Below are 21,669 nucleotides of genomic sequence, written 5' to 3' on the forward strand. Positions count from 1 at the left end.
AGGCATTCCTCCGACGGGCCAGATCCTCTATACGGCAGTTGTACGGGAACTGATGAGACGGTACACCCTGGATAGCACACACCCGCTCCTCAGGCTAAAGGAACACAAATCCTTGTCCTTGGCCAGGCCCAAGAGGCGGCTAAGAGAAACGCCATACCAAAACTTCCGAGAGCGGCTCTACGTCAGGACGGACATAAAGGATCACAACTTGAGAAAACACTTGGACTTCTCCAAGACACGTTCAAAAGCATCAAAACGACTCGAAAAGTCTTAGGGGCCATATTAGCGGCGGTCCCGGGGCATGGAGACTTCAAGAAGTGCCGCCAGCGGTTTCAACACCACTCGGCCGTCCTACAATGCCCCGCCTTAAGGACAAGTTGGGTCAAACTCGCATTAGTGATACTGGCTGGCTCACATGGACTTTTTTCCTTCTTCGTAGGTTTCTGTTTTCGTTTCGAAGCCTAGCAGATAAGCCCGGCAGCGGGTGAGTGTCTCGCACAGGTCCCTATAGGTGCGGCACCGTCGCTACCCGGGGCTACAAAGACACTGGCGGCAGGGGTACGGAAAAACAAGTGCCAGAAAACTCGGACCTCTTCAGAGCTCCGGACTCACAAAGTGAGCCCCCAGATAGACTCAAGAGCATGGATAGAATCTCATCACCATCACTGAAAGGTTGCGTCTAATCTCAATTACAGGGCCGCTCACCCCTCTGAGCGGCCAGTGTCTCCTCCCTATTAACCGCCAGAGCCTAAGCCAACTAACGGACCCGCCGAGACTGAGTTCCGGCCCCATTCTCAACATGAATCTTCTATCTAATACAAAATATTGCGTTAAATCGCCCAAACCAGCCCCATTCCCGAAAACAGGCGTTCAAATGCACTATCAATGCTGCCGCGCTTTCCTGCCCACCACCCGCTACCATGGACGTCTTTGCTGCCAAGGGCCCGAAAAGGCGATTCTTTAGACATCATAGAGCGAGAGATATTCGTTGAATTCCGGATCTGACGTGACAGGAGTTGGAGGTGGCTTTCGCGAAGACAAAAGGAGCTTTTTAGAAGACCTGACAAGGGAACGCCAACCAAGGCCTCTCTTCAGAGCATCTCTACAGGCTCAGGCTATCAAGAGGAAACATGCTTTGAGCTGTTTCCTGCCTTGCCAAATGTAGCAATTCCGTAATAGCTAGGGCCACAGACCGAGACTTTTTATGTCGTGTGTTTCGCCCCATTATAAGCTTGGTAATCAGTACATTGCTACCTTGGTCGGAGTCTTCACTGACCTATATGACAGTCCATAACTGTTTCTTTGCAGTGCAGTAATTCCGCATCAACACCGCTGCTATCCAGCTACCAAGAGCGCAAAATCCGCTCCTAAGGGCGGCCCCCCTAGGTTGGGACCCAATCGGGCCAAGGGTACCCGGCGGCGCATGTAGACGTCGCCGCTCCCAAGTCCGCGATTACTAAGCTCAACCTTAATAGGAGTCTGTGGCATGGATGTGGCCTGTAACCATGGCAGGGAGGGATCAGCCGAGAGAGCCAACGAGGCCGGGAAGTGGGAGGGTGTAACCAAGTCCCGCGTAACCCAACATGGATGATGGATGACAAGGCCAATTCTTTCGAGCAGTCATATTGCTGTAACTTTTCCAGTGCCATTCAAGCTTGTGAAGATTCAGGCCACACACCACGCTGTGCTCTAAACACATCAAAGTATATATGCATTTAGTCTCATACAAAACGCAACCACCCCCGTCTCTAGCGTCGTCGTTAACTGTTGGCTATGGCCAGAGACACCCTAAGGCCCTGCGTAGTCGGTTGGGGCTGGGGCACTCCATAATATTTCTAGTTATGGTCAATGCTATGCTGCTTTGACACTCGCTGTAGCTGTCTTGTAGTGGGCGATATCAGTGGAGCTAGGGATCTCACCACAAGAACGTAAGGCGTCTGCTCCTAAGGATCTATATAGAATTAATCCTTGATGGGCCGCTAGGAACTAGTGCGGGTGAGGGCAAAGACAGGAGGAATATCTGGAGTTCCATGCCCGCCCTCCTCTAGCAAGACATACATTCATTTCCGAGAAAAGCCAAGGCAAGTGGAAATATTACCAGCCCTAGGTCTGTAAAACGCCCTCTCCAAACTGCCAAGTGCAGGCTCGGCAGTCAGCCTATGAGGACACTTTCGGATGCTTTCTTCATTGCTATCTGCACTGAGACTTACAGCGAATCCACGCTGGCGGAATTCGTCAAACCCCCACCATCTTTGATTTGTCATAACAGATTGCCGGCGTAGATGGTTTGCCCGAAACTATGGCGTCCATGATTTGTCAGAGTAGGCTCGCAGTCAGCAGCTACTGTGCTTATAAGAACGGTCCAAGGACCACCACTATGACACTGCATTGTAGCAAGCTCTTCATCACAACCAAGAATTCCCAGCAAATATTACAAAGATGTCTACCAAAATCAAAGTCGCTGTTGCGGGTGCGTCCGGCGTGACGGGCACTTCCGTCGTGAATGCACTGTTGGCAACCCCAGAGAAGTTTGTGAGTCTAGTCTCTACCATGTGCAGCCTGGGCTGTTTGCACATCTAGTTTTCTAACAATACTGCAGGAGGTTACGGCTCTGGCACGGCCCGCATCCGTTGGCAAGCGCGAGTATGTTGAGCTTGCGGAGCGGGGTGTCATCATCACACCAGTTGAGCTGTGTGAGTCGGACGAGCTTGTCCAGGCACTCACTGGCCAGGACGTTGTGATTGAATGCATGACACTGAACCAGCTTGAGCAAGAGAAGGCTCTTGTTAACGCCTCTAGCAAGGCCGGCGTCGGCCGCTACGTGCCTAGCTTTTTTGGGCCTTGCTGCCCACCTCGGGGCGTCATGTTGGCTAGAGAGATGGTAAGTGACTACATCCATTGGCACTAGTCTTATGGAGCTTGCAAGTGGCATACCGGACTGCGGGGCTAACGGCAATTTTGGGAATACAGAAGGAAGAAGTGCTGAACCACATCAAGAAGCTCTATCTCCCATACACTGCAATTGACGTCGGCTGGTGGTATCAGCTCTCTTTCCCGCCTCTGCCTTCGGGAAGATTCAAGGCCAAGTTTGAATACAGCATGGTCGAGGTTGTCGGCGACGGAAACCAGCCTTGGGCTGTCACCGACAACAGGGACATCGGAAAGTATGTCGCCAAAATCATTGCCGACCCGAGGACTCTGAACAAGATGGTCTTCTGCCACAACCAGATTTGGTCCCAGAATGAAGCCTTGAAGCTTCTCGAGAAAATGAGTGGCGAGTCTATCCCACGAGTATATGTATGTTATAATCCACAGCCCCCATCTCGCAGTTGGCAATTCTACAGCATAGACCCCCAAGACTGACCCTTCCATCATAACAGGTGACCAAGGAGGAGCTCGAAAGCAGCATTTCCGAGTGCGAGGCCGAGATGGCCAAGTCGAACCAAACGGATATGCTGAAGCTCGGCATGTCGCAATACAAGCACTTGCTGGGTATCCGCGGGGACAACACTCCTGAAAAGGCGAAATACCTTGGATATCTAGATGCGAGGGAACTTTACCCCGAAATAGAAGCGATCCCTTTGGAGAGCTATATTCAGGACATGCTGGATGGCAAGCTAAAGGCCCCCTATTCCTGAGAGCAGCACTGCCGAGGAGATGGTTAGCCGTTTTCATTCGATAACGCCAGCATACTTGCTGTATTTTGCAAACTAGCGGTGTTGCTGGCTAGGCCTATCATCTAATTCTATATCTTTTATTGTCGCAATCTCGTATATAAATATCAACACTGTGCATTATGCGCTTTCCACTGCTAGACCTGTCGTTTGTATTGCATGTACAGGCCTGCTGGCTGGTATCTTTAACATTGAGGAGCCTAAGATAACTCAACCTTCCCAGCCCTGTTGATTAATCCAGGCCTCATGGCGCCAGGCTGTACGCCGCAACTAAAACAGGGAACACCTTGCGTAGGAAAGCAAAACCACCGACTAAACTGGCAGCTCTGTGTGTAAGGAGTCGTAGTCAGTCACGTAACGTGGCCGCTTGGAATGGGGATTGCATCCTGACACAAGGCCAATAAAGCAGCGGGCAACATTTCTGGCAGCCACAAGTACTCTGGAATATCAAGTATAGAGCAGCATTCGATACAGCATCTGAACCCGCCAGTGTTACTCAACTTCAAAGATTCTACTAGTCCTCCATTCTCCACAGCACCATAGTGGCTCTTATTTGCTATGCAGGAAGCATATACACACTGGCTTGCCGCATCATCCTCCAACCCACCGTAAGCCACTACGCCGGCCTCGCGACACACAGCATTCATGTTTCCTACGGCATAGGCTGTTCTGTCCTCCTGCTGTGCGGGGGAAAAGCCCTGCGGCCTTGCTTTCTTCCCATGTTTGCATGTCGAGTCTTTGGAGGGGGTGGGCGGACTGCAACAAGGGGTGGAATCTCAAGGCTGCAATGACACAGCGATAAGCAGACAGGCGAGAAGGGAGGGGACCCGAGCCTAGCCTGAACTGAGCCCAAATAGCACTTGAGCGGCGGTGTCTAGGTAAAGCAGCGAAGGAGGCAGGCCAGCTCAAGCTTTCTGTAGCTTGGGCTTTGCAATGTCCTCCGTAGACCCAAGCCCAGACAAAATGCATGAGACGAAAGAAAACCGATGGATTGTAAGAAGTCAACACTATAATACGGATAAGCAACGTCTTACTCTATTCTAATGGCAAACAAGACGGTGGATTAATATGGATAGTATACAGAGATTAAAAAGCCCCAAAATATGATGACATCTATAGCATGGTAAAGAAAAATCTGAAGGACAAAAAATTCAAGGAGCCAAAAAGAAAAAGAAAACACCAAAGAACCCCTCCGTTAGCCTCTCTTATCTATTATTTAGACTCGACCTCGTCATCTGTCCACTTGTTCTTGCCATTGCCTCCGCCAACGAGACGGCCACCCTCCTTGCGCTTAACGCGGCAGTTCATGCCAACGTTTTCGTCAAAGATAAAACGCCAGATAGCGTAGACCCAGCTCTCGTGGGTGGGCAAGTCATTATAGAACTCAGAGGCAATCTCATTAAGCTTGTGCAGGCGGGTCCACGGAACGGCAGGGAAGTCGTGGTGCTCGTTGTGCAGACCGACATTGTATGTGAAGAAGTTGAGCGGCCCGTAGTACGAAAAGGTCTCGGGAATCATCAGCTTGTTCTCGGGATTGCGCTGCTGACTGCTCACGCTCTCGTACACGTAGTGCTCGGCAATGAAATGGCCGGCCACGGGGTGCAGCGAGCCCGCTAGGAACGAGCTCAACAGGAAGTACAGGAGAGTGTTGGGCCCGAAGGTCTGGAACATGGCGTAGTCGAAGACCACCTGCACCAGGATGTTGATGTAATGCACCCATGTAAAGGGCACACGGTAGACTGTCATAGGACGCAGAGCGTAGAAGAAGATCTGGAAGGTGCAGAAGAAGGCCTTGCCAGCAATTGAGTCCAAAAATAGTGCCTCCAAGGCGGTAGGCAGATCGGTATCAAGGCCATCGACGCCCAGGGATTTATGATGGGTCAAGTGATAGGGCTATAGCAAGACAGTGGTACATGGTTAGCTTCAGAGGAACAAAAGCAGCCAGCCGGCCGGCCAGGATCATCACCAGGCCTAATGGTGGAAAAGTTAAAAGGAGCAAAAAAGGCGATACGTACGCGGAACGAGGCACTGTACGGAATGCCAATAGGCAGGTTGGCGAAGATGGCCAGAATGCGATTAGCCAGAGGCGACCGGAAGGCCAGATTGTGCGAGATTTCGTGGATGGCCAAGAACAAATTCTGGTTGGCCGTGGCACCGACAACATAGCCGATAGCCCAGAATTTGAGCGAGAAGAAGGGCGTATCGCGCAGGTAGTATGCGGCGAGCAGCTGGATGCCGACGACAAGCGCAACGGTATACTTGGTAAGGGGCTCGGGACCGCAAAGCTTGGTTACCTGGAGATGGAGGGGTTGCTGTTGTTAGTAAAAACCACAGAAAACAGGGGTAGACGACCACGAACCTCAGGGTGCGCCTTGATGATTGCCAGACGGCGCGAGCGATGGGGCTCCTCGGTGTAGGTCCAGAAGAAGTCCTTGTACTTGCGCTCAATGGGATCGCGTTGGTCGTCGGGGACATTGGTGTCGGGATTGGCCTTGGCCGAGGCAGCGCCTGCTGAAGTGTGTACTGCACCCATAGCGAAGAGATGAACAGTGTAGAAGGACTAGAAGGAGAGACAGGAGACAAAGGGAAGAGACTTGTGGTATCAATCTAGCCAAAGATTGACGTGGTCTCGGATTGGATACAGAAGAAGGGGAAAGGAAAAGAGATGGAACGAGAGAAGAAGACAATCCCCAAGCAACGACGTTGGTTAGAAAAGGAAACAGGCCAAAGACAGGGACAAGAAGAAAAAGATGCAGCCTAGCTAGTTAAAAGGCGAAAGGATCGTCCACCCCCCCCCCCCATTTCCTCCTTATGAATGTATCTATGTATCTATACTACAGTGCTACTTGTGTACATCAGCCCATGGAAAAGGAGTCGAACAGCAGCTGCCACAGCCCGCAGGTCCAGCGTTCTGAGAAGCCTGGAAGCTGCGCTGTTTCTCGTTGGCTACTTCGGGCTAATCCGACGCTGTACCATGTACATGTATGTATGTATGTACCTCTACGTGGCAGATATGTTCAACTAAGAGAAAAAAAATAAAGGCGAGCAGCTACCCGACCCGACGCCTGACCGCCAGCTAGGCAAAAGAGAGAGGAGAGAAAAGGAGACAGAACCCCGTTTGGCCATGGTTGTCCAGGGGGAACATGCACTAAAACTCCAGTTATTCCGGGTCGTTCTTTTTCATTGGTGGTACTTGCTATTCATGCCTGTGACCTGCATTTCTCGTCAGGGGAATGGCGTGGATGAGATGGAATAGGATGAAGACAAATACAACATCAAAAAAGACCCCAAGACATGAGGCAAAGAGTCAAATGGTCAAAAAATCAGAAAGTGCGCGCCCCCTATAGCGCAGAATGGCCTCTGCGATAACTCCGTGCAGTCCTCCTCTAGCTTGTCTTACAGTGGGGTCTGTCAAAACTCCAGCGCAAGCTAGTTCAGGGGTCGTTCGCCAACGGCAGTGCCTGGTTTGTTCCTGAGTGTGACCTAAAGCTACACTATAGACCCTTGACCCTAACTGTTGTCATCTGATAAGACATTGGTTAAACAGACAAATCATCTGATGAACGAACGAGCACCGCGGATATGGATCGAGCAATGGTCCTGTCCTTGTTTGCCAGGCTGTTTCTTCAGTGGTATCTTGACGAAACTCATCTACAGCAAAATGTCCCGGTCTCTTGTCCCAATTCCAAACCGCCATGCCATGCCATGCCTTGGCTTGCTTACACTATCGCTACATGCAATGCCATTCGTCCACTTACTGGCCGGCCCGCGGATTATATGAGCCCCCTGCGGACGAGCCATGTTTCTAGCCAGCGTGATCGTAAGGGTTAGAAGAAGATGACATGTGGAAAGAGGAAAGAAATCTTACGACTTGTTCTCTTGCGGCTCGAATAGAGGACCGAGTATAGCTTGTTTTTCTTTGGTGAGCTAAAATAAACCACAGCAGCACTCGTTTTGAGGGGGAACACTTACAAAAACACCATCCACGCCATGGTGAATGCGGCGAGGGGCATTGTCAGCTTCTGCGGCGGGGGATGGGAAGACACGAGGGTTAGGTCAAGCACCAGGCAAGGGGAGGGTTTCGCCTATAGTTGGAGCCGGACGCACCTTGGGATCGATCTTTGTCATGGCGATAATACCTGTACCTGTGGGTTGGCACCAAGGAAAATAGGAGCGTGTGTGCCAAGTCCAAAGAGGGAAAAAAAAAAAAAAAACCTCCCAATGGCGGAAGCTCTGACTTATCTTGGTTTTTGGTCCTTGTTCGAGGGCGGCATCTGGTGCTATTGTTGAAAAATGAGCTGATCTAAATAGGAAGGAGCTTGGCTGAAGAAGACAGCCGCTGCCAGCTGCAGGGAGCGACAGGCCGGCAGATCGAAAATCAGGCCAGATCCAGAGGCCAATTCGGATCAGCTACCGATCAAAACAAATTGTTATGTGGGCTTAGTCATCCAGGTTTTGGAGTTAAATAGACCAACTTTAGCCTGCATTGGCTCCTTTGGATGGCTGATCTTCTGTCGTCGCCCTTCTCCTTGCTCTTTTCTCTTTCTTGTTGCTACTGCTGCTACAGTGGGCATTTCAGGCTGTCCCTGTGGTTACTAACGTAAGAAAGAAGGAAAAAAAAAAAAAAAAAAACGCCCTCAATGTGGAATAGAAAGTTGGTAAGAAGCGAAGCTTCTGGCTGTTCCGTATCGGGGTGTGGAATCTGCAGCCTATGATTGGCTGGGTTGATTGGTTGATTAGAGGAAACTCCAAATAAGCATGTGTGCATCTAGACTTTTGCTACCTTCTTTTGAATGCGGCCAAAGCTGTTTTGAATTCAGCTGGATGTCCTTGTTTCGCTTTCTTCCCTCTCTTGTTTTTCATTTTTTCTTTTCTTTTTACTTGGCTTCTCTTTTCTTCAACCAACCTACAATTGCTATTGTCTTATCGTTTTTATTGCTCCGCCCTTTTCGTATAATAACACAGCACTTACAATCCCTGTCCGTTGTTGCTTGGTCGCTTGTTTTCCTCCTAGCGCAAGCGACAAAAAAACAATCCCTGGGCGCATTTCCTCCTTGCTGCCTCTGAGCGCTCACCCTCACAACATATTCTTGTGCAGCTCACAGTCAGTTTGACAGCTGACCTTGGTTCACCTATCATCGCGTGATATTTCTTGTTGCCAGCCCTCATCATGCCCGTTGAACTCCGCAAGCGCAAGGCCCCCACTGTGCCCGCACCGCCGCCCCCCGCGAAAAGAGCATCGCGCGCAAAGAAAGAAGCTCCTTCTGCCGCTACCAATCCTGCTTCTCGAAATGGCGGCGCCGCTACTAATGCCACTCGCGCCTCAAAACGGAGCAGCGGCTCTCCCAAAGCTGGCGTTGCTGCTGCTACCACCGCTACCACTCCCGCTTCTGCTCCTTCAGCTGGCGACACCATTTCATTGGCCGATTTTGGCGGAGAGGTCCAGACCCAAGACGACGAGACCGTCACTCTCAAGTCGCTTTTGACCCAAAGCAAGACTGGCGTGGTTCTGTTCACGTATCCTAGGGCTTCCACTCCTGGCTGTACGCTTCCCATCACTTGCGCAAACTCGGGCGTATCACAAACAAACACCTAGGATAACACGGTACTAACACCTTGATATAGGCACAAGACAAGCGTGTCTTTTCCGGGATAACTACACCACTCTTTCAAACGCCGGCCTTGGTGTTTATGGCCTCTCGTCTGACTCTCCCAAGGCCAACACGACCTTTAAAACAAAGCAGAAACTCCCGTACCGCCTTCTTTGTGATCCCAGCTTCAGTCTCATTGGAGCCATCGGCTTGAAGAAGAACCCTAAGGGGACCGTGCGTGGTGTTTTTCTGGTTAACAAGAATGGAAAAGTCCTGATTGCACAGCCTGGCGGCCCTGCCGATACCTTGGACGTCGTTGTCAAGCTAGTCCAAGAGGGTGGCCTGGGTAGTGAGGCTCTTGAAGAGAACCTTGAACTTGAGCCAACTAATGGCAACGCAGCTGCCAGTGATGGGACTAAGAACGGAAAGGAAGACGACGAGGACGAGAAGAACGGTGATGGCAAGTCCAAGGAGAAGAAGACTGAGTCTACTAACGAGAAACCGGCTGATGAACCTAAAAGCCAGCCCCAATCGGAGACCGAAAATGTAGAGGGCAAGCCCCAGGAAGAAGCCAAGTCTGAGTCTAAGGATAGCAGTGCAAATGATAATGCCAACAACCAGTCAGCCGAGAACAGGAACGGCGAGACAGAGTCTAACGGGACAAAGCTTGACAAAGAAGCTCCCGGAACCGGAAAGCCTGCTGCAAAGCCCGATGAGACTACTGCTACTTCTGAGAACGACGGAGTGAAGCCGACCGATGAAGTCAAGACGACTACGGAGGCTACGGTTACTGAATAGATGGTGGCATGCTAACTATTTCGGTGCGTGTAGGTCGAACGAGGGAGGCATTGGCGTGATGGTTGTTTTTTAGGTAGCATATATCATTAGCTTGGGCATTGGGAATCGCAATGGGGAAAAACAGCGAAAAAAAGAACAAAAAATAGAATATGAATATGGCACTGTTAATTCCAACACTGAGTGCTTGACTAGTACATTTGATGATGCTAGAAAGTGAGCTGTCTGTATACTTGTGGCCCATTTTGGTTGCAAGGCTAAACCTCGGCAGCCTGGCCAACCAACGGAGCGATGGCCATTTCGGAATTAGCACAAACACTTCTGAAAGGTTTCGCGGTATTTGAGGAACCACCAATTGACGAGACCTCCAAAACCTTGGATCCAACCCCGTTGCAGCTTGTGCAGCTTATCCTTAGCTTTCTTTTTTCTTCTATTTTCTGTGCAAAACACAAACACAATCATGGCTTCCAAGGCCGTGGCCAAGACCGTCGCTGGCGGTGTCGTGGAGATTTCTAAGGTGCGTCATTCTCGCCTTTCAACCCCCCATCCCAATCCCAATCCCAAACCCAGTCCTGTTCTCCGCAGCCCCATAGCGCCAAAGTTTGGGGAAAGCCTACGATAATGAGAGCTCAGCTTTATTGAATGCCTAATTGGGGTGATTGCGAGGTGGAATGTACTGGGCTCGAAGCCAACTAGAACCACAAGCTCTTGCACTTCCACCTTCCACCGCCCTCCCTCCAAACAAACAGTGTGGCTAACTCTTCACCAACCGGCTTTTATTCTGCAACAGAAATACACAGTGCAGTCCTCAGGCCTGTGGGAGATTCTCCGCCGCTTCCTCGCCATCGACCCAAACCGCTCCAATGGTGTGCCGCTAAACCCTCTTAACCGCTTGCCGGCACCCGGCTCGATCGACCCACAGGCTTACCGCGACCCCGTTACCTTCCCTGCCGGTGACATTGCTGGGAACCCGTACTGGAAGCGCGACCACCGCCGCAACTACCCGCGCTCCAGCGTTGTCACGCAGCCGCAGGTCGTCAGTCTGCTGACTGTGGGCAGCGCGGCGGCGCCCAAGGCTGAGCTGGTCGGTGAGGCGGGAGAGAAAGCTCTGGTGGCCGCTGTCCAAGAGTCACAGGGTGGCATGGCGGCATTCTTGGAGAAGAATGCTGATGTTGCCGCCAAAGATGTCTTTGTCAACGGGCTGCCCCCGACGCCGAGTGGCTTGAACCTGAAGCAGGACGGCCAGTGGGATACATACAAGTTCAAGATTGGCGAGAACTCGTATCCCGAGGAGTAAGTAGAGTTATATTCTTTCAGGTATACGTTCATCATGCGCTGACAGAGGTCACTTGTCCACTCTAGGTACCAAGTCCGGTCTTTCCAGTAGACGACGATTCTCACATGAGCCAACAGTTATTTTGAAAGATACAGAGAAGCCGGGCTACGTACATAGCATAGACCATTGGACTGCCCAAGAGTGATATTAATTGTTACCTTTGTTTTGTCGGAAGAAGGAGAGTAAGACAGAAGGCTGAGAATACAGAAAAGATGTATGAAGAGCCCCCACGATGCCGCTCTGTTCTGATGTCCACTCGTGAATATCAAGTTGAAAAAAAAAAGCCAAAAGAAAAAAAACCTCCAAACACTTGCCAGGCCGTGATCCCACGCCCCGAATAATCATGCTATCGATGACCCAATGGTAAAAAGGAAAACGGCAGAGCTAGTTACACCGAATCGCCTTTGTCTTGGGGTTGTGGAACACTTCTAGTTGTGTTGCAGTCCTCAGGAGCTAGACACCGCCTGGTTTTTAGGCCTGTTCTGGAGCATCCTGTCAATGATTTTAGCCTTGCCTTGAGCACGTTTCAGTCGGTCGTCGAACTCATTCACGGCCTCGTCGCTGTTGTCCGTTGACAGTGTATCAAGTTCCATTAGGTCGTAGAGTGCGATGATGTTCTTTTCTAGACGGGCGTTGGATTGGAGCGGGGGCAGAGAGGGTATGGTCTTTTCGGAAGCGGTAGAAGCAGCACTACCAGCAGTAGTGGTAGGAGCAGTCGTGGTATCTTGAGCAGAGGGTGTTTTGGCGGGAGTTGAAGGGTCGGGGGCATGATTAGCAGTGCCTGGCGGTGTGGCGGCTATACGCGTCCCCAGTACAACGGCTTTGCTAAATAGCTTGCCAGCTTCGAAGAACTTATCGAAGCCTTGGGCCATGCCGAACGAGCGACCCTCAACCTTGCCAGCCCAGATGCCGTCCGCATGACCCTCCTCGTAGGCCTTGTTATATATCTCGTCTTCAAGGTTGAAGGCGCCTTCAAAAATATCGTCCATGGCGGCAGGGCTTAGGATGATGGAGCGTGGTGGCAAGGGAATAATGGGAGTACATCAAACGCAAAGCAACGGCGTCAGGTTAAACCAAAGTAAGGTGGAAGAAGACCCGTCCTACGCAATTTAATCGACACTAGACCTGGAGGGCCATTTTTTTTCACATGGCGAATTATGATGTCTTGCATTTTATTAATCACCAACTATTAATCATCATTTATTTCCTGCCCCGCTTTAATCTATCTTGACAGAGAGCCCCACATTTCGCATTTGTTAGATGATGAACCCACCATTTGCACTTACGACCTGACCAGTGCACCAAGCCGCATCGGGTGTGCATAGCATGCCCACGATGCCTGCAATCTCGGAGGTGTAAGCAGGCCTGCCGCCAGCGGTCTTCGCATACTCCAGGACAGCCTCGGAGTCCGCGCCGGGACGAGCTTTCATCAGCGGGGCGGCCTCGATGAACGGGCGGATCATCTCTTTGAACTCTTCTGTGTTGCTCTCGTACATAGGTCCTTCTACGGGCCCCGGATTGATAGCATTGACCGTGCAACGCTCCGACAGTTCGCGTGCCCATGTGCGTGTCATAGCCTCAATGGCGGCCTTGGAACCACCATAGACGCTCTGCCCGACAAAGCCACTGGCGCTGCTGACTGACGACAGGCTGACGATGCGGCCGCTCCGGTCGTGTGGTAGGTATGGCAGTGCGGCTTGCACAAGGAGTAGCGGGCCAAGCACGTTGACTGCATAGGTAGCCGTGAAGTCAGCAACTTTGACATTCTCGATGCGGTCGTTGCGTGCAACGCCAGCGTTGTTAACAAGGATATCAATTTGAAAGGAACCGTCAGCATGGCCGAAGGCGCTTTTGGCTGCGGCAATGAGGTCGGATGGGCCATTGGGCACACCGATGTCTGCTTGCACAATGGCGGCTTGCACAGAGTGTTTCTGGGCGAGCAAATCTGCATGGGCTTGGGCTCCGGCTTGCGAGGATGCAGATGTGTAGCCGAGCACGACGTTGGCGCCCTTGGAGGCTAGATTGTCGGCAATGGCGGCCCCGATGCCTTTTTTGAGGGGGAATATTAGCAGATGAAGACAAGGGTGATGACAGTAGAGTTGGGGTTGTCTTGTAGTGTACCTCGTGAGCCTCCAGTAATGATGGCAAGTTTTCCTGCTAGAACACGCGACATTGTTGGTGGTAAGTTTTAGTTTGGTGAGATGAAACTCCCAGAGTCGAAATTTAGGAACGAACTATGCTGTCTTAATATACCCACGCTCGCGGTAGTGCTGGCGGCATCTTGAACATTGTGCTCGGGAGAGTAGCGGTTTTGGCTGTTCCGCACCAATAAGAACTGAGCTTCCTGGGGTGTAGGCGGATTTTTAGAAGCGCCAGCGTGCAGGCGAGTCGAAGGGTAAAAACATCACATGACTTTGGGTTGAGACTTGACAATCACTAAACTTATGACTGCAGAACTTTATGGTTGAATAAACAGCCATCAACATGTGATTGCCTTCTGTTTCGACATTTTATCTTGAGTGAGAGCTCTCTAGGGTTATATGAATAGGGTTTGTACCTGAACGTGGGTCGTAGGAACTCACCCCACCATGATGGAGCCTCGTGAGTCGACGCCAGAACGTAGATTTGTAGCCTCACACAGCGTCAATGACCAATTATAGTCAGCCCTTCAAGAATTGAACAAACTACGCTGACTAGCCCCCCGAGTTAGCCAAGTCCGCTCTATCATCCTCGATTTTGCGTAGCGCGATACAAAACCCCGATAACGAAGCCCCCCATAAAGACGAAACCCTCACGGCCCTAGCAGACACACACCATGGATATCCGAGTACTGCAAGTGTCGGACGTGCCGCTGATCCAGCATGCCAATGTGGAGAATTTGCCCGAGAACTACTTCCTCAAGTACCACCTGTACCATGCGCTTTCGTGGCCCCAGCTGAGCTTTGTCGCTGTTGACATGTCACGCCCGAAGAAGACGCCCTACGACTACCCCAAGATCGTGGGATACGTGCTTGCCAAGATGGAGGAGGAGCCTGCGGATGGAATCAAGCACGGCCACATTACGAGTTTGTCGGTTATGCGCACGCACCGGAGACTGGGCATTGCCGAGAAGCTAATGCGCCAGAGCCGTAAGTAACTGGGAGATGAGCTAGGCGAAGAGGGCAAGAGACGCAGATGCCGAGATTCTAACATGCAACCCTTCAATCTTCTAGAACAAGCAATGGTCGAAACATTCGGTGCCCAGTATGTTTCACTACACGTGCGTATGTCTAACAAGGCCGCCATCCACCTATACCGCGAGACACTAGGATTCAAGACCGACAAGATCGAGGCCAAGTACTATGCGGATGGCGAGGATGCGTTTAGTATGCGCCTGGATCTGTCGCAGATTCGCGAGAAGATTGAGCAAGACGAAGCAGCCGAAGCCGAGGCAGAGGCCGAGGCTGTTGATGAGGGCGAGCCGGTAGGCGACGTCGATAGCGCAGCAACTGCTGCTGCAGTTGCTGCGGCCGATGCGGAAAAGAAGCTCAAAGTCAAGGTAGGCAAATCGTTGGGTGTTGGGGCATTGGTGGAGAAGAACGAGTCGAAATAGAGTGGACAGGGAGAGGGATAGATGAAGATACAGGGCGAAAGAGGGGCACATACAGACAGAGATCGCAGGAATAAAAGGGGCATTAGGAGTGTTATTTCACAAAGTTTAAAGTTTTGCCAGTGCCTGGACTCTATCCAGACTCTAAGCGCGGATGAATTTGCTGCAATACTAAGTGCTTAGCTAACTGCTCGCCAACATCTAAAACACTCTAAATACTAATGATGTTTTGGAAAAAATGCTTTATTATGCTATCATAAGGGAACCGCCATTGTCATTGAAGTTTCAGTGCCGCGAGCCATTATTTATTTGATCTCTCGTGAAAGTCGAAGTTTAGTGCTAACGCATATAGCACTATATAGAATGCCCCCTGGTTTTGATGGGATTCTCTTTGTAGATTACCTCCCGCTTAGATGCCTGTGGCAAGGGAGCGTAAAACATTCTGGAAGACGGGCTAGATGTCGCTGGAGAACTGCTAGTGCCAAGGGTCTCATGCTTGGATAGCAGGGTATGAGGGGCAAGACTCGGCTGGCTACAGATTTTCAGGGCTTGCTAGCCTACCCGTGGTGCTGCAGGTACCCCGAGAAAAGAAGAGATGCCAAGTGGTGGGCGCCTATCTTGACGTCATTCGGGTCTTCTCCCGAAAAGGCCAACGGTGAATGAGTCAGGTCAGAAGTGGCAGGCTGTTTTCTATCATCGCTAGTGATGGGGTGCATGGAAGCACTAGTCATCGGCTGCGGCCGGGAAGATCCACCGCGGCCCAGGCTGCCCATGTCACAGAGTGGAGTTATGGGTTGAGACACGAACGCAGGCGCGGTAGGTCTTAGCTGGCAAGGGCTTGTAACCTCCGCCTCAACCTCGGCCTGGGCCTGGGCTTGGACTTGGGGAACAAGCCCAGATACAATAGGGTTCGTATGAACCGAGGCCGAAGGTTCCCCAGGGGCTAATCTGGAGGCACGGGACCCATCAATAAGTGCATTGTAAGTGGCGTGGAAAATGTGCACGTAGCAATCAGCAGGGCTGTGAGGAATGAGAAGACAAGGGGGAGGCAGGATATTGTTAGCTTCCGGCCAGTAGATTTCACCTAGCCACTCCGGAGGGATACTGTAGCCCTGGAGAGGAAACTTGCAGGTGTGGCAGAGGAAGATTGAGTTCTCAGGGTCCCAGAGACAGCTAGGCATCAGGGTATAGGCATTAGAAAGAAGAGCCTCAAGCCCTGAACGGAAATAGTTGCTGTTGATGGGGGCAGACGTCTCGTTGATAGATGAGGGCATTTTGAATAGTTCAGAGGCAAGAGAAAGAGAGTATTCACTCAAGGATGAAATGGGCGTTGTAAATAGAGACTTGAAGAATGTATGGATGATAGGATGAATACTGTTGGTATAACTAACCAGATGAGAAATCTGCAAGTCCTTAGTATCATAGCTATCAGAAGGGAAGGTAAAAAGGAGTAGCAGCTGAGGATAGGTTGGTAGAGAAAAGCGCAATCAGTGAAGAACGAGTGACAAGGGGGTAAGGTATAGAGGCTTGCGCGGGGGCTCCAACGCCCTAATATATGCACCCAAGTTGATAGGAAAGCTTGCAAGTGTGCATTTATTAAGAGGGAAATCCTTTTTAGGGGAGTCTTTCCTAGGCTGAGCTATCATGTGCTTCGCAAGGTAGGTAGGTAGGTATGGTAGCTAGATGAATGTGACAGGTACTGACGTCATTTGTCTATATCATGCATAACTTGCGAACCATGCTCTCAAGGTAGGGCTTTTTTAGCGATTCATCGGCAGGCTTTTGTGTTAGCGTACTTCTGATGTGGCTATTGTTAGTCTCATGAGCGGCTAGCTCTTGATAGAAAATAGATCCAGGCCTTGTGTACTGGCGACTAGATCTCAATGGTCTGCCTAGTAGCATGTGCCTTGGAATTTAGGCTTTAAAAACAATGAAAGCAGTAACGCAGCAAAGCCAAGCGAACGCTTCCAGCCCGAGGATATAACCTGCGAGAAATTGTCCTCCTAATTGGACAGCTAGCGCTACTTGTGGCTAGCTGTGTGAGCCTATGCAAGCCCCTGTTTTTGGCCTTTTCCGTCGTTGCGAAGCTATTAGCTACTATGCAAGCCGGCCTAGACGGGCCCAGACTGCTCTAAGTGACAAAAGAACTGGCTAACGGATTTACTCAGGGCGAGCTGGAGGCTGCTTCCTGATGGAAAGAGAAAGGTGCCAGTGTTCTAAGCCTTGACAACCCCCATTGAGCGGCGGACCTTTTCTGGCTTGAAAGTATTTCTAGCTCCTAGCGATGCCTGAACACCGTCTTTTACTCTTTGTGGATGCCCTTGTAATTCCGTTAAGATGTGGTTCGATGCATCGCAGCATCTCTGGTTTCGGTCTCCGTCAGGACGGCATCAATCTTAGTTTTGTTTTCAAAACTACTCGTATTGCGACCACAACTTTGAGCTCCGGGTTCTCAATACAAATTTGCAGCTTTGCTGCTATTCTCCGGACACGAAAACATGTCAAATAGTCTTCTACTAGTGTCACTTGGCTGCTTCATTTTAGTGCGTTGCCAACGCCAATGTAGACGTAGCAAGGCGCCGATCGATAATCGTTAGCGGTACCAATACTGTGTATGTATTACCTTAGAAGAAAGAAGGCCTTACTGCCAGTTTTATCATACTCGATATTGTTAGTCTCTGTCTTACTAAACTCCCAGTTGGTGTTCAACAGGAAGACGATACCTCAAAGAGTGTTGTAGTCAAGCATTTTAACCCTAGAGCTGTGTAACATGCCAAATCCTTTCCCTTGACGATGCGCCACATGCCGAAGTTTATCCGAAAAGACGCTGATGACACAAGAGAGCTCTTGGTCGTAGCTATGAAAAGGGCCGCCAACATCAATAATTTAAAGCATCGAAAATGGCCGAAAACATCGGAGCTATGGCCTTTCAAGACCTAAATACAAAGCCGTACAAATCCGGATAGATGCGCCCAGTACACAGTTGAGTGCAGCAAAGGAAATAGCCAAGGTTAATTGAGCCACCAAGAAATACCCCATCACCATCTAACTCTCAATCCAACCCCGGCTATACAGCTTGATCTTGGTTATCTATTTCTTCGGAGCGACAGCCAGGCAAACCAGGGCATTGGCTTTTAATAACTGCGCCATTCAAAAGAATTCGTCGTATGTCCATGTCAAAGTGTCTTGTTTCTAGTCATCACTTGTATTTGTATATCTTGTAGGCATCTGTAGATATCCCCAAAACATCGCTCATTTTATCCCTTTCCCGTTGGCCAGGCCAAAAAACTTTTTTGCGTCTTTACGAGTGCTTGTTTCGCACACTGGTTCTGTTTTACCACTGATGGAACTCGACATCTTCAGCCTTATAGTGCTCCATGATGAGGCTAGAGAGGTGGTTCTGGCAGTGAGTGCCCCTAGAAAAGAGGGTTAGCATCCCGGAAGACAGATGTATACAGAAGAAACAGTCCAAAACTTACAAATTGCTAATGTACATATCCACCAACTCGGCGGGCAGCACTTCCGTCAGCGGTTGCCGAACAATTATGTCGTCACACACAAGCGAGCCATCCTCGAAGGCAACAGCAGTTGAGGGATCATTCCACTCTACTAATGAGCCTTCATCAAACGGACTGTCGGGACTAAGCTGATAGATGCCACCCAAAACCACAACTGGGCGGCCGTGGTATTTCGCCGAGTGCGCCACAGCGCCAGCGCCTGCATCCATAATCACATTACCGTTGGCAAGGATCGAGCGTGCACCTAGCACCACGCGCGTCACGAGAGACATATACGTGCTCATTCCTGACGCCATAACGTTGATAACCGTAATTCCAGCCTTGGTCAGCTCGCGGCGGAAGCTCTCGTATGCCACGTGCTCCTTGTCCTTGCAGCCAACGCTGACAGCCCGCGCCTCGTAGCCCCTGGGACCAGCCTTGCAGGCAATAAGCACTGTAAAGCGGCGCTTAGAAGCGGCTTTGACAATGAACCGTGTGACGACACTTGAAGGCTCGTGAACCAGAACATAGTCACCTGGGCGGATCTGAGCCTCAGCAAAGCTGGCAATCTGCTCAGCCACCTGGTCAATCTCGTCCTTCATCTCCTCAATAGCGTTCATAATCTCGGAACGCAGCGAGTCGGCACGAGCAGCTTTTGACGGCCCATGCGGGGTTGATGCCCCAGAGGTCTTTGTGGGACTGGCAAAGGCGGTGCCTGAGGGGGAGGCAGACAGAATGTTGAACAGTGACTTGGGTGTGCTAAAGGAGCTAATAGTAGATAGGGTAGGCTGGCGAGTTAGACGTGGGGGCGCAATACTGCCGAGGGTCTCGGCGATGGAGGCCGAGCAGATGTGTTTTGAGGAAAAAGCCGCGATATTAGCATTAGCGATGGCGGCATTGTGCTGTGTGTTTTCATAGACCTCAGAGGCGGTATCGCTAAAGGCATCGTTGTCGCGGTCCTCGTTGGCTTCGTCATGGATGACGCTAAGAACTCTGCGCACAATGTTGACGATAGCAAGCTCTTTGGGGAGGGCGTCGGCAAGCCGCTTGCCCACGCGGCACACCTGAGCCATCAGCTGTTCTTCATCAGACCATTTTGAGTACTTGACAACCTGAAAGAGGAGATGGGCGGTGGCTACGGCGCAGTCTTTGGGACCCGTGATTTGTCGTCTCTTGAAGAGTCTGGATGGGGAAAACAGCGGTTAGTGGGGCTAATAGGCGTAGTAATTGGTATCATCCTAGCATGCTGGTCAGTTACAAGTAGGCAACTCACGATACCAAGTATTCGATGCTCGCCTCCAAAGGTCTTGAGTTGACAAAGCGAATGAATTTGCTGAGATCCGGCATGAAGCCCGAAGAGTTGGACGCCATTTTAGAAGCGAGAATAGAGATGGGTTCCCCGTGTATGTTGTAGCCGTGCAGTTACGCTGTGTAGGGAAGAGTCGTGAAAACCTAGATCTAGGATAAAGATCGTGAATGAGGCTTGAGGTTTGAAGGAGAGGCACACAATCAGCTTTGTTGCGCGGGATTTTTTTATAACAAGCAGAATGTAGCAGTAGTGGAAAAGCCCGAAGGAATAAACGTCACAAGGCTTTTTGTCGCTGTTCTCTTTTGTCTAAGTCCAGCCAAAGATACACAAGAAGCACGAAAAGCAGATTGCCAAAGAGAGGAGTGAGTCAGTCTCCGTCGCTAACACACAAAGTAAATGCGTGCATGTGAACCCTAGTGCTCGGGTTGGCTGATTGAGCACTTCCCTTGGTAGAGCAAAAAACAGATGACTAATCCACTACCACAGTGGATACGGAATTTCCTGTTGCAGCATGCATATGCAAGAAAGAGGATAGGACAGGACAAAACAGGAACAAAACAGTCCAAGACAAGCGCTATTGCACTGGGTTGTCGTGCTGCAGAAGCTTGTTTGAGATAGTCCGAGACAAAATGCAAGTGTAAAGATGAGAAGACAGGAAGCCGTACTTATAACGACGTAAATGTGGTACTGCGTATATATTAGGGTTAGAGCACACTAAGGGTTGCCAGGACCTCGATAGACTTGGGTCTTAGGTCTACTACAAGCTGCGAAGTACAGATGTGGGCAATGTGAACTTGGGAGTTATTTGCTAGAAATCGACAAGGAATATAAAGTATGTCAGACGTTGGTTTTTGTTTGCTGCCGATATCGAGACAAACAATATAGGTATGCATACACGCCTGACCTCGTTATATTGATATGTTCTGCCATTAAGAATCCCCAACAAACGGCCTGGCCGGGCAACAAGCTGGGGCAACAAGAACTCATGAGATGGGCGTTTAGCGATGAGGAAAAGAGTATGTAAAAACAAGCAGGAGAATACCATGAAGACGAAGACTGTTAGAATTAGAGTCACGGACGGAAACCACCATGCAAGGAGCCGCAAAACAGCTTGGTGTAGAAACCGAAAGGTTGCCCGGACACAAAGGCCCTATTTTTCGGGTTTCTGGCCTGTTCTGTTGGTTGTTGAGAGGAAAGGGAACAAGGCCGTAGTGCATGGTGGTGCATGGCTTTCTTTGGGTCAGTGTTGAGTTGAGGATGGATGGAGCGAGGGTTGAAGTTCAGATTCTTGCTCTCGGCCCCAGCCCAGCCCAAGCCAAGCCAAGCCAGGCCAACAACAAAGCTAAAGAATCATCGGAGCTTTTAAAGGAAGAAGACGGGAGAATAAGTACAGTGGCTCGAAACTAAGCGAAGCAGACACATGATGATCAAATCCTGGAGGCAGGAGGAAAAGAAGAACGAGTAAGGTGCGAAGTTAGGGTTTGTCTTTCTGATTCGTTTTTAAGTCATTTTTAAGCCGCTTTTTATTGCATCTATTTTTCCCCTTCTTGCTTTGACATCACCAAAATCTCGCTCGTGTTATTGTTCTCCTGTATTTTATTTTCTCTTTCCCTCCTCCCCTCGACGTCATAACCCGCGACGCCTCCTACGTACATAGTTTCTATTCTCTCCTCTCGCCTAATTCTCGGCCTCCTCTTGGCCTCGTCTTTCCTTTGCCTCTCGCAACCTGGCCGTATAAACAACTTCCAATTCGCCCATCAGCCAACTTCTCGCTTCTTACCTCTTGGCCCGCTCACTGGCCTCCCCTTAGCTTCTTGACTCTGACACGGACTGGTCCATAATCCTGTGTAGGCACCAAGACAAAATCTCCGGTTTATC

General features: G+C 50.4%; 9 protein-coding genes across 9 annotated transcripts; 4 read left to right on the forward strand and 5 right to left on the reverse strand.

Annotated features, from left to right (window-relative positions):
- Positions 1-2,439: 2,439 nt before the first annotated feature.
- On the forward strand, positions 2,440-3,638 carry HOO65_030387 (isoflavone reductase; the record flags this gene model as incomplete). The annotated part of the gene is made up of 4 exons (XM_071002251.1): positions 2,440-2,532; positions 2,600-2,881; positions 2,971-3,297; positions 3,381-3,638. The coding sequence occupies 4 exons, from the start codon at positions 2,440-2,442 to the stop codon at positions 3,636-3,638; spliced, it is 960 nt and encodes a 319-aa protein (XP_070860066.1).
- Positions 3,639-4,886: 1,248 nt separating this feature from the next.
- Positions 4,887-6,207, reverse strand: HOO65_030388 (Dihydroceramide delta(4)-desaturase; the record flags this gene model as incomplete). Its single annotated transcript, XM_071002223.1, has 3 exons — positions 4,887-5,567; positions 5,690-5,968; positions 6,034-6,207. 3 exons carry the CDS (start codon positions 6,205-6,207, stop codon positions 4,887-4,889), a joined length of 1,134 nt encoding a protein of 377 aa, XP_070860067.1.
- A 2,637-nt stretch (positions 6,208-8,844) lies between these two features.
- HOO65_030389 (AhpC-TSA multi-domain protein) lies at positions 8,845-10,063 on the forward strand (the record flags this gene model as incomplete). The annotated part of the gene is made up of 2 exons (XM_071002247.1): positions 8,845-9,217; positions 9,300-10,063. 2 exons carry the CDS (start codon positions 8,845-8,847, stop codon positions 10,061-10,063), a joined length of 1,137 nt encoding a protein of 378 aa, XP_070860068.1.
- Positions 10,064-10,520: 457 nt separating this feature from the next.
- On the forward strand, positions 10,521-11,357 carry HOO65_030390 (NADH dehydrogenase; the record flags this gene model as incomplete). Its single annotated transcript, XM_071002352.1, has 2 exons — positions 10,521-10,577; positions 10,866-11,357. The coding sequence occupies 2 exons, from the start codon at positions 10,521-10,523 to the stop codon at positions 11,355-11,357; spliced, it is 549 nt and encodes a 182-aa protein (XP_070860069.1).
- A 485-nt stretch (positions 11,358-11,842) lies between these two features.
- On the reverse strand, positions 11,843-12,385 carry HOO65_030391 (DUF1715 domain-containing protein; the record flags this gene model as incomplete). Its single annotated transcript, XM_071000390.1, has 1 exon — positions 11,843-12,385. The coding sequence occupies one exon, from the start codon at positions 12,383-12,385 to the stop codon at positions 11,843-11,845; it is 543 nt and encodes a 180-aa protein (XP_070860070.1).
- A 267-nt stretch (positions 12,386-12,652) lies between these two features.
- On the reverse strand, positions 12,653-13,569 carry HOO65_030392 (3-oxoacyl-acyl-carrier-protein reductase; the record flags this gene model as incomplete). Its single annotated transcript, XM_071002329.1, has 2 exons — positions 12,653-13,443; positions 13,518-13,569. The coding sequence occupies 2 exons, from the start codon at positions 13,567-13,569 to the stop codon at positions 12,653-12,655; spliced, it is 843 nt and encodes a 280-aa protein (XP_070860071.1).
- A 642-nt stretch (positions 13,570-14,211) lies between these two features.
- On the forward strand, positions 14,212-14,988 carry HOO65_030393 (N-terminal acetyltransferase A complex catalytic subunit ard1; the record flags this gene model as incomplete). Its single annotated transcript, XM_071002371.1, has 2 exons — positions 14,212-14,524; positions 14,609-14,988. The coding sequence occupies 2 exons, from the start codon at positions 14,212-14,214 to the stop codon at positions 14,986-14,988; spliced, it is 693 nt and encodes a 230-aa protein (XP_070860072.1).
- A 554-nt stretch (positions 14,989-15,542) lies between these two features.
- HOO65_030394 (uncharacterized protein) lies at positions 15,543-16,259 on the reverse strand (the record flags this gene model as incomplete). Its single annotated transcript, XM_071000391.1, has 1 exon — positions 15,543-16,259. One exon carries the CDS (start codon positions 16,257-16,259, stop codon positions 15,543-15,545), a length of 717 nt encoding a protein of 238 aa, XP_070860073.1.
- Positions 16,260-18,319: 2,060 nt separating this feature from the next.
- On the reverse strand, positions 18,320-19,853 carry HOO65_030395 (translation initiation factor eif-2b subunit beta; the record flags this gene model as incomplete). The annotated part of the gene is made up of 3 exons (XM_071002152.1): positions 18,320-18,371; positions 18,465-19,664; positions 19,756-19,853. The coding sequence occupies 3 exons, from the start codon at positions 19,851-19,853 to the stop codon at positions 18,320-18,322; spliced, it is 1,350 nt and encodes a 449-aa protein (XP_070860074.1).
- Positions 19,854-21,669: the final 1,816 nt, after the last annotated feature.

The sequence above is a fragment of the Ceratocystis lukuohia genome, assembly GCF_044167205.1.
Source record: "Ceratocystis lukuohia strain C4212 chromosome Unknown Supercontig3_pilon, whole genome shotgun sequence".
In the NCBI taxonomy this organism is placed as follows: domain Eukaryota; kingdom Fungi; phylum Ascomycota; class Sordariomycetes; order Microascales; family Ceratocystidaceae; genus Ceratocystis; species Ceratocystis lukuohia.